General features: G+C 33.9%; 1 protein-coding gene across 1 annotated transcript in view; it reads right to left on the reverse strand.

The window, feature by feature from the left end:
- Window positions 1–9,660, reverse strand: part of LOC131842948 (choline transporter-like 2) — a 29,268-nt gene extending 19,608 nt beyond the window's left edge. The window contains exon 1 of the mRNA XM_059191521.1: window positions 9,144–9,660. Within this exon, the coding sequence (XP_059047504.1) occupies window positions 9,144–9,159 (16 nt within the window). The 5' untranslated portion in view covers window positions 9,160–9,660. The remainder of the gene's footprint in view (window positions 1–9,143) is intronic.
- Window positions 9,661–12,426: the final 2,766 nt, after the last annotated feature.

Below are 12,426 nucleotides of genomic sequence, written 5' to 3' on the forward strand. Positions count from 1 at the left end.
AAATTGATTTAAAGCCAGCGGAGTTTGCATAAAGATTTTAAATTTATTTTCAATTTCCACTGGGTTCTCAATGATACTTCAGTTTCATCAGTATGCAATGTGTTGGCTTGCTAGTATAATTTATTGCCTAACTTGAGGTCTTCAGCTTAGTATCTATTATGTGTGTGTCTAGTGATATCTTATAGGTACTTATATCTTATAGCTTGAAAGAAAAGTAGCGAAATCATTTTCGTATTTATAATCTTCTATTTTGTATATATATAACTTCAAAATGTATATAGGATTAATTGGGCATAAGAATAAGGAGAACATAATCAATCCCATTTCAGTTACTAAACTGTTATAAATAGAACATGTATAATGTTGTTTGTGATGTGACCTCATTTCATGGTCATTTTGTCATTTTCTTATAAAAAAATATCCCTGTGAACGTATAGTGAAATGTACTACATTGTGTACGTAGTCTTATGTCAATAATGTTCCGATTCTGAATGGTGACGGTATTTTTATTTGCGTCTGCGTGTGTGTGTAGCGAGTACAGTGAGCGACAGTGACTGTTCCGCACACCGCAAATAAACAAACATTTATGACTCTGTACTAGTTTTCTTACATCACGGCGCGGCGTTATGTATCTCAATATATAGGCATAGTTTTACTAAAAAGACTATCTCTCCGATGCTCTACTCGTTGTACACCAACGACATCCCTAAATTCTCCGACTTAAAAGTCGAAATATCGCTGTTTGCCGATGACACGGCTCTCTTTACATCCGCCAAGTCCCGTGCGACAATAGCCAGACGGCTTCAGAAAGCCGTAACCATATTGGGCGAATGGTTCCGTCGGTGGCGCATAGAAGTCAATCCCGAAAAAAGTGCAGCAGTGTAATTTAGCAGGGAATTCGACTCTATGAATCACCCGATCGAACTATTCGGCCAAATCATCCCGTGGATTTCGAAAACGAAATATCTCGGCGTCACCCTAGATAGGAAACTAACGTTTCGTCCTCACATCAAGCGTGTCCGCGACCGAGCCGCCTTTATACTAGGGCGGCTCTATCCTTTTATTAACAAGCACAGTAAAATGTCGCTTCGCAACAAGCTGACATTATACAAGGCTTGCATCCGTTCTGCGTCGAGCCACCGGTGCGCCGTGGTTCGTTCGCAGCGTAGACCTCCACCGCGATCTTAATCTGCCCTCCATTAAGCAGTTTATGAAAAAAGCGTCTCGACGCTACTTCGACTCTGCTCAATCCCACCCTAACCCGCTTATAGTCAGTGCGGTCGACTACGCACCGAGGAGTAATATCCGACATACGCGACAACGTCGCCCGAGGCACGTTCTCATTGACCCCGACGACCCCATAACGGCAGGTAACCTCCCCACGGGCCCACCCGTTCCACCCCGACCACACTTTTACACACACACACGACACCGTCCTCGCCGGCGAAGACGACGACCTCAAACACTCAATATCGCGCATTCAACCGGGCGCCTGCGCGCGCCCGGGCGCTCCACACCGGCGCCCCTGCGATCGATCCCCCATCCAATTCAAACGGGGATTGAAATTACGACGGCCTGAGCCGAGGATCGAACCCCTAGTGGTGCCCTCAGACTAAAGTCGTATCCGTCAGGCAGGAGTTGGCCTTCAGCCGCTCCATAAGTCCTTCCGCGGGTAAGGAGTGCCATCTGCACTCACCTCATAACGTCCGGTGAAGCTGTAAAGGACAGCTACGGCCAACAGCATTAGAGTAGTCCGTTTTTAAAAAGACTACTATGTAAAAGTGGAACATTTATGTTTTTCAGGGGACAACCGGACATACAGTTTAGAACCGGGACTCTATAGCTCAAAACATCATGATGATCATGTTAAGTGTATTAAGAATCGATTATGTCGAATGTAGTTTTCCTATTAATGTAGGTAATATGTATAAAAATCGTACGTCTGACAGTATGTGAGTTATTAAATTTTACACGTAGCGACGTGACGTGTACCTCACTATTACAGCGCTCGACGTTCTTATTGAATAGTAGTGTTAGTTTTAATTGTAAACTTAGTTAACCCGCGAATCTTCGTCTGCGTCGCATCTTCCCCTATGTACAATATTTTTCATTGCAGCTCTGCTCCTATTGGTCGTCTCGTGCAAGTATAATTTAATACCCACCACTAAACCACTACAACCCCAAAAAATACCTTTATACAACATCAGTATAGGATGAGTAATACTGTAGAAACTATATTTACAAAATAAAACAATTTTGTAGCAAATTTGTGCGAAGTAGCAAGGAAAACATTTTAGTAGTGTAGTTTTCTACTAGTAGCAATTTCAAGGGTTCTGTTAAGTTACATATTCTTGTTAATGTATTTATATAAACAGTTATTTAATATAGTACATAATTAAATACTAAAGCTTTATAGCTAAAGGGTGGTGGCGGGGTGCCCATGTTTTCAATTGACGAGTAGACTTAGTTATGCCGCATATGCGGTAAAAAGAATTACACTATTAACAGACATGGATAAACTTGTCTACTTCAGTAATTTCCATAGTACCTATTATGTCGTATGGTACTTTATTGTGGGATATAAATAAGTAGTTGATATAAATACAGTTTTATTTTGCAAAACAGGACTTTCCTCTCCATTTATGGTAAGGTTTCCAGGGAGTCCTTGCGAGAGTGCTTTAAAGAATCAAATATCCTCACAGTTGCTTCTTGCCATTTACAAAAATATCATGTACACTAGAAAACATATTGGCAGTTTTAAAAAAGTTAGCGTTTGCACTAAACTGCCTAAACTTAGTAAATAGTTTTACAGAAATTGTGAAGGTTTTACAACAAACTGCTAAAAAAATGTTTAAATATCGTATAAAATACATACTTTGCAAAAAAGCTTACAACAAAATTGAAAAGTTAATGAAGGATAACAATGTATTTGTAGAAAAAAAAACTCATAATGCTGACAATATTATCTGGCTCAACAGGGATTTCGTGCGTAGCGGTTTCTATATTGTTTGTCGCATGCCTCCTTGTTTTTAATCTGTATTGTGAGAATACCAAAGCTTTGAATTAGTTCATTTAAATGTCCAGACTGGCGGTGGCGTAGTGGGACGTGTTATTGGGCTCCCTGAAATATGTTTGAGTGCAGTGATGGCTGTCTCACATTATACTCGTGAACGGGTGCTGCTTGTAGGGAATGGTCTGCTCTCATAACTATGACGGATTTATTTTTTACTCGACGAACGATAAATTTATGTCAACTTTGCTATTTCGCAGTTAGTATTTACATAAATTTCTTAAAAATGTAATTCTGAACAATATTGATTTAAAGAGCAACACGCTAGTTTCTTGCTCGTTCTTCTTACGATGAGTCTGCGTTCCGAATAAGTGGTATATATAATAGAATAAAAATATAAACGACTTTCAAAAGTGGTTATATTAAGTTTATTTGAACAAAGATTATTTCTAAAGTACAGTAATAGTAATCAATCTGAGAGTCAGTCTAATACCGAATTACCTACTAATTACGTTAGTATCCGGTTGATTTACAGCTGAAACCGAAGCTTAACCTTGTAACTTGTTAAACCGAGTTTAGTTGAATACTACCTAACTGGATAATAATCATGACATCTATAATAAAATGGCTTACGTAATAGTGTATATCCTAAGTTCGTATCGCCAACACTATCTAAATGGAATATACATGTTGCAGTTTTGCCATCAACACGAAAAACAAAAATATTAACAATATAATAATATTAATAACTTAATAGTGTAGCTGAAAATCATAATAATAGAAGTCGTATTTTAGGTATTATTTTTTATTTAACTTAAAAATTCTAATAGATTGGAATTACTAAGATATTAATAGTTTTTTAGGTACCTATAAACTTATAGTGAATGTACCTAATAATTGATGCGATAATCATATAAATCAAGGCACACTCCTTACGGTATTTACAATGGACCACTCTCGAATTTACGATACATACCTACCTATCTACTTAGTAGTAAATGGACTCACAACAAATTTGTGCTTTGGAATGGCAACGCAACAGAACCGGGGCGGTCGACATTGTAGTTTGTCGGTTCCATGTAGATCGAACTGCCATAAGAACCTAACTAAAACCCCAATAAAAAAATGTAAGACCATGGCTAGCTAGAGTTTAAGAATTTTTCTTCTCTACCTAATTTATCTGAAGACTGATTAGTTAGTACCGAAGTTATTGCATAAATAATTTGTAATTCACATAAAAATATTTCTTCCAGTTCATAATTTGTACCTACATACACTGTTTATTTTAGGTTATTCAATACTGCCATTTTGTATAATGTTTCTATATATTCTACTTAATAATGCTAACTTAGGTACGCTTGAATGATACAATTATTTATTTAAATAAATTTGTATTATAATATTTAATCAATTATATGCAAACCGCAATCAATGTCTTTGTGTGTTCAATATTTATGAATGATGATGATGTGTTACCATTTCTATAGCAAACAAATGTCTGTGTAGATTAATTTTAAAAGATAAAGCCATGTGCCAGCCGATGTCACATTATTTAAATTTAATATTTTTTTAATGAAACTGTTAAGTTCCTTTTTCGAACTATAAAATAGTTAGGTACAAATATGCAATATTGATTTTGTTTTCATAATAGTGCTGTGTGCTACCTATTGCTAACTCTTATAAAATGTGGTGTGTTGTATTGCTACTATGATTAAAATTTATTATTTTGAAGAATTGATTTGTGGTATAGTTATTTTGGTTACACTGGTTATACCGAAACAATCTTAGGGAAAAACACAATTCAGTGACTTTTCCTTAAACATAAAATATTAACTTACTAATTTTAACAGAATATTTTAAATAGGTAGGGGAGTGTGGTGGCAAGATGGGGTACTTAAGCTTTAAAAGTCTGTAATATAAAAAAATACATAGTGAAACAATCATATTTATTTTTTAAATAACAACTAATTATTATTATTCTTATATTTGGTGTCATTAGGAACTTTAGGTAACACATTTGAGAGAAAAAAATAAAATAAAAAAAAAGGTGTTTTGCCCCGTCTTGCCCCATGGTGCTGGTAAGATGGGGTACCCCCCTGAGGTAAGATGGGGTGATGAGAATGATCCTATGATCTCTGTAGAACGATGATTATTCGAGCTGGTAGAACACGTAGACATGGATGACTTCATCATCATCATCATCATCTTATTTCTACGCAGCTATTATGAGACCATCTTCCACTTAATGAGCATGATATCCACCCTTCAATGGAAACGGAACAAACTTCATCACAATACATACATGGTGTGTTCCCCCATCTTCACTTTCATCTTCAGATGTTGAAACTCTTCATTGTTTTGCTGTTTTCGATGATCGGCTATTCTTCTTTAATTTTTTATTTTGATCTTTTGTAGTAGTTTTCTTCTGTTTTTTTTTTTATATTCATCTTTTCTCTTTTTTGTTTCTATTTTCTATAGTTTTTCTGTTCAGCTCTGTTTTTTTTTGTGGGCGATAACTTCTAATTCTTTTTTGTAGGAGGCGACATGATAATTGCTGTGTGTCCACGCTTTTTAGCAACACGAGAGAATTTCCTTAGGAAGCTTTAACTTTTCTCTCTATAACCCATTTTTTCATCCAAAACCGCTTGAACTCTTCGCTTCCCGCATGGATTCTTCGGATCACGACCGACGACGTTAATCGTAGAATCATTCTAAAAAGACAAACTCACAAAAACGAACTCATTTTTCGGAAAACAAACTAGAACCAAATTATTCTCATCAGTTACCCCATCTTGCCTGCAGAGCCCTTTTATATAAAAAAATAAATAAAAACAAAACAGTCAATAATATTTAAAGAACACAATGCCTACTTTTTTATAGATTAGTTTAAGCATCAATCACAACAACACCTCACCAGCTAACGTTATTTAACAAACCACAGTCACGTGTTAAGCCAGAAGAAAATGTGATAAGCAACTTGCAATAAAACACTTATTTTGCATTTTTTTCGACACTGTGCACTTGTGAACCACTAAACACACGGCGACTGATAAGTCTGATGGTGGCGCGTCGCACGATGATTGAAAGAGCGTGATTGATCAATTTGAACTGTAAATTTTGGTGGGTACCCCGTCTTACCCACTACCCCATCTTACCTCCATCTCCCCTACGTAGCATAATTTTTATAATTTATATTTTTAATTAAAAATGATTTTCCTTTGTCATACCAATAATGACTTTTTTTATTGTTCCGTGATAAGATTGAATGGAGAATTATTAAGTTTTTGTTGTTTGGTTCAAAACATATTACTTGTAAGTGGTGTCATCGTACGTACTATACCCAATAATAAATAATAATTATTAATGTAGAGATAATATTTATTACTCAGAGACCTCCCGTGGAATTTATTGGGAAAGTAAATTAATTACTTTTGTCCATAGACTCCTTATTATCTTAGGTCACTGGAGGTATCTTACATATGCTTTAATAATATAATCGCAGCAGGAAAAGCGGCTAAGGAATATTTACTGGTAATGTTATGATTACTATTTACTATACATGTGATAATTTAAAATAAGGACCGTGATGTTACGTATCAAACAATATAAAATTTTGGTGAAATTTTACAAGTCTATATCCATGGCACTACGCCAAATATGATTTCCGCACTGCATGATATTTTGTAAGATCTATATATATATACTAACAGTAAGTTCGAAAGTATGTTTGTCTGTCTGTTACATTTTCTAAACGGATAAACGACTGAACGGAAAATGAAGATATTATCTTCTTTATATATATATTAACCAAGAGTAGATGAAGTCGCGAGTACCTAAAAGCTGGATATCGATAATTGCATGTATTGATTTAACCATGCCTCGGTCGTTACAATGCCTTCTTCGACAGTAGTAGATACTTACTAAATTATATGTACCAAATAAAACTAGTTAACCATGAGTAATTAATTAGTCACAAAGTGAGTGATGAGTGAGATTAACAATGTTTTTTGTTTCATTTATGATAAAGATTTTGTTTATTGGTTTTTAATAATATATTCAATAAAACCAATAATATATATGGGTATCTATAATAGCTTAACACAACCGCAAGATTGTTTTGATGTTTTAATCACAATATCGTAAATTATATTAAAGGATGACCTCAGTGGTCTAGCACACCGCTCTACTTTCAATGGTCGTGGGTTCGAAACCTCGCACGTTGTTAAAATTTGTATTAATGAGTAAGAGTGTTTTCTATGTATATTATGTATGTATTCATCATTATAGTATTAAAAATGTGTTTAAGCATTTTTATATCAGTTGTCTATACAATATATACGCATAACACAAGATCTGCTTATTTTGGGACTACATGGTGCTGTGTGAAATGTCCCGGGTTATTATTATATTATCGAATATAGGAAATCATGGAATCAATACTTTGTTAATGTATAATTCAAGAGAATAAAAAGGTATGAAATGTGCTGTTTAATGTCATTTAGTTCTATTTTAAATATTTATTTTTATACTAGTGTGACTTCGTCCGGGTGGAATTTAACTTCTTTTTATGAAAATTAATAAAGTTACATATAATATTACTATGTAATAGGCGAATGTAATATCTGATCTGTGATATTACCATCAGAATGAATAAATGAATTATTGTCGCCAAGGATGTTTTAAAGTTAGGGCCTAAGTCGCATGCGATACGAGAACCCTATCCAATATTAATGGGCCTCGGAAGTAACTAACTCTGAATATACCAATAGATTTGTCCGTCAAATATTTTTTACTTTATAAAAATTATATTTTTTTTATAATAATTATGTGATTTAAATAACTTTTTATGAAGCACTAATAACTTGTACTACTAATAATAAACCACTATTTAGCTAATTTAGGTAGAATGTCAAGAAGCGTATACATAATACATAAATACTAATTAAGCGTCTATATGCGGTTTAGTTCTACACATAATAATTGCCATAGCATAACATATCGATTTGAACGAAACGAAAAATAATTATCTTATAGTATCTAAGTACTTACTCTCGATTTGCATAATTCATATGTGTAAAGATGTATATTATATTATATGTACGGATGTATATTATATATGTTTAATAGAATATTATCTTGTAGCTATTTACCATTAGGTAGATTTATAGAAAACATTATGACCAATACAAATACAATAGATACAGGCACTTAGAAATTCAATGTTAATGTTAATACGGGGATAGAATCCGCCTTATTAAGGTAGACCATTATTAAATAGTCGTTGCCAGAAAAGTGGTGTAAACAATTTTGATGCGATTTTATTGAATTGTACAAGTTTATAGTACGCCCGCCGTCGCGACGGGCATTGACCGGAAACTTACTCACATGTTGGACTGGACAAAGACTAGTTATTTACTGTGGTTCTACTTCGTGTCCGTCTGTTGTATGATTCGAGTATCCACTCATATTTCATCTACCAAGTTTATTCTTTCTAAGTGGGAATAATTAACAATAATTACATCCACTTACGAGTTAAGTAGATGGAGTACATGAACAAGGTAATTTGTGGAAGCAAGTATTACCACTAGTCTATAAACTTGTATTTTGTTTTTATGATTACCAGTATATAATATCCTCTAGTCACGAGAACCGGATTTGTTTCTGACTAGATACTTGGAAAATGAATTGAATACGGTTTCAGTTGATATTGGTTATTTTTGAAGTCGTCAATAAAGATTTTTTTTTATATAAATTCAGATTTTATTAACAGTTACAACTGTATAAGATTATTAACTTATAAAGTCTATTGATTCATAATTGGTTAATTTATTGCGTTATTATTAACTTTTCCTTTGTATCAATTACTTTTAGTACAAATATATTGCATGCCTAGTAGGTAAAACTGTGGTATTTATTATAGAAACTAATTTATACACATGTTTTTGTAAATAGAGTATACTTAAATTGAAAACGTCTAGGTTTCAAGAATCAAAGTAAATTTAATAGTTGAAAGTGCCTACTTTCATAACTTTTGTTTTTATTGCATCTAAATATTTTTATGGTAGGTAGATATCTACTACAATATATATTTGTTTCCATAACATTATTTTACATATCAGCCTTTACAACTCACCATATTCTTTCTCCATACCGTTCGAGTCTCAATGAGTGCTCCACAGAGCACAATTATTCTACGATGTGCGCCCTTTTTTACGTTTGCACGTAGCTGTTTCACTTTTTGAACTGTTTACGGTCGACAGGTATGAATTAAACACGAATGTATATATAATCCCGAAGTACGAAAAATTTGGCTCTTAAATATATAATACTAAGTAATAAGTATTAAAGTCGCACGTGGTAAATTTCATTGCTAATTCGTATTGGATGTGAGTAGATAACGTCCACGACAGAAAAACACAATCAGCACTTTTCGAGTATAATTAGATACAAATCATTAAATTGAGCACTAAGGTCATTGTTGAGATATACATTTATAAATGAATGGTATCAATGCTTTCGTATTGTTTATTTTATTATTTGTTTATCCTTTACGATACGAACAAAAGTGAAAGGTATAGCGAGTAAAACTCCGAGCGGTGCAGCGCTCGACATGCGACTATGCTCAATAGCTGTTGCACGACAACTAAACTGACTGAATTAACCGACTGAGTCACTAAAATACGAACAAAGCTAAATAGTACTTCATACTATTGTATTGTGCGGCATGCAATGGTTAGAAAGATATCTACCACAAAAGTGAACTTAGTCACAGACTAACAACTCACTATAAACATTCAATTATAAAGGTACCTACCTACGTTTTGTTGAGAACGCTCCTAATAAATTTCCTGTCAGGATGACACTAGGATTAAAGATTATAAGTAGGTAAAGTGGTATTTATGATACTGTGGATAAAATATTTTCATTTAATCTTTTAATTTGTCTTACTATGTGGTACCTATAGTGAAATACTGCACCAAATCGCATCCATAAGGATTGGTCTCTTTGTGATACCCATTTACGGTTTGGAAAAGTAAACTCCTCCGATATATCATAATATGAGTAAAATAAAAGATTGCAGGAAACCCTTAACTGTGTCAAATAAAAAAAAATGTATTTTTTAATTTGACACAGTTAAAGTTAAGCAAATGGAGAGAGTGGGGAAAGTCAATATTTACGTTACATGTTTATAATATATGTTAACATTTATTCAATTATATAAAAAAAATACACTCGACGTATAAATAGCTCGTTGTTTTTTTTTTTTGCTAAAACCGTCTTTAAGGATTAAAGCGAACGAAATGCTACAAAACGACATAATTGTGAGGCTCGAGTAGGTGGAATGTGAGAGGTGGGTTGGTTAAAATGTGGTTCATCTTTTGTTAGTTATATCACAGGTAAGAAAGTATTACATAAGTACTTATACGGTCTAAATGGCGTAAGAATCCTTAGAAAAATAACCCATCGCACTGGATAGAAAGCACCGAGATGATAAAAAGTTCTGTACACATTTAGTACTTACTTCATTATATAGCAATTACGGACGACTAGTCGTTATTAGTTGATCGTTAACCAGAATGGCTTTATTTAGCTCGTCACTCCATATTACAACTAACTTACGTTTAGTTAGCTGCTACATTTTAGAGTTTTTATGATTATTATAATGATAACATTGTACCTACATATGGATATCCATCTGAAATCATATATCACGAATTAGTCCTGCGGAAACTAAATAAAATTGGAGTGATTGTTTGTAATATTGAAATAACCGTTTTTTAGTACATGGATATGAATATAAATCGGTACACACGAAATTGCATTTTTTTTACAATTTTTGTCTGTCTGTTTCTTCCGGCTAATCTCTGAAATGGCTAGGTGGCTATAATTATATGTGTAAATTTTGGTCTCGATTTGTTACGTGAAATTGAAATTTAATTTCAAAGCTTAAATTTATTTACTATCAGTATTGGTTCTAATGACTATGCTCTACATATTATATACTCCAATGTTTCTTATATAATTGAGTATATTACATTTAAGCTTAAATTTTATTTGAAATTCATCAATTTTCATGAGAGGTCAACAGCCAGACGTGGTTGCATACTCTTTGTTCCAATCCTGTCGACTGGAGACGCGACGACTGTGCGACGGGACGTTACCCCTTGTTGTTTACACGTGGCCTAAGGTACTATTTTCAACCGACATCCAATAGCTTTAGAATAATTCTACTACATTTTATAAGTATCTGTGTACCTTTGTTATGAGGTATCTATACAAATTAGAAATAGATTTTAACCTTTGACATTTTTCAATCATGACAAAATAATTAAATAAATAGTTAGCCCCTGTTGGCGTATTCACCAGGAATTAACCACAATATTTTCCAGGATTAGGAGATTGTATAAATTCGTGTGACGTACCTAATTTCTGAATGAACCCTATTCAGAAATTATGTCATACGAACTTATGCTCTTCTTTTCATCCTCTAAGTGCCTCGTTAGGATATACCGAAGTATAATATAGTACATATAGTATAGCGTAGACGGGTGAATCAATCATCAATTACCACCCATTAAACAAAATAATGACTCAGAAGTCTTAAATTGACGAATATGTTGACAAGGATTTAATACTAGAATATTCTTATCTGTGGTAGTTGTAAACAAATAACAGAACGAATCCTATATAGAAGCGGGAAAACAGACAAAGGCGAACAATGACTGTTTTTCTCTATATAGACATAATCACTGTCTGTTTAGAATTACGAATGAAGATAAATATATTTAATGATTTGAAAGAATGAGTGCGTACGCTGCGGTAAGGACAAGTAGTTTTGTTAGTTATAAATAATAGAATAATTTTTTTTGGTAGAGTGAAAATAACGAAAGTAAAATAAGACTACTCTCCCGCAACGATCGGCGAGAATCGAACTGCTGATTTGTTACTGTACGGTAGATTGAAATAATGAATTGATACAAAACTGATATTTTATTAATAAACAATAGATGGCCGCCTTTTTTATAATTTAGGAGACAAACTAGGACGCAAGGGAAGTTGCAAGTGCGTTGCCGGCCTTTTAAGGAAGATAAGCTCTTTTCTTGAAGTTTTTAGATAGTGCAATGGTGATACTCAGTAGCCCGGTATTAATCCGAATAATTCCTCAGAATATTCTCTGTGATAAATGCGGTAGAATACGCACAGAGATACAATGTCTCATCGCAAAGCCAATGAATGGGTCGAGTCTGTCACAAGGATGTTGATTACTAATGATTCTGGCTGCTCGGTTCCGAGTGCAGTCAAATGGAAGTAACCGATATTGTAGTGCTCCCATTCAGCGTCTTATCGCTGAACATTTTTATAGGCCGATTTTACGTGAAATACTGTCGCACACCCAACTTTTTAGACGCTATTTT

The sequence above is a fragment of the Achroia grisella genome, unplaced genomic scaffold, assembly GCF_030625045.1.
Source record: "Achroia grisella isolate CSIRO2021 unplaced genomic scaffold, CSIRO_AGI_Agris_v1 utg2671, whole genome shotgun sequence".
Classification (NCBI taxonomy): Eukaryota; Metazoa; Arthropoda; class Insecta; order Lepidoptera; family Pyralidae; genus Achroia; species Achroia grisella.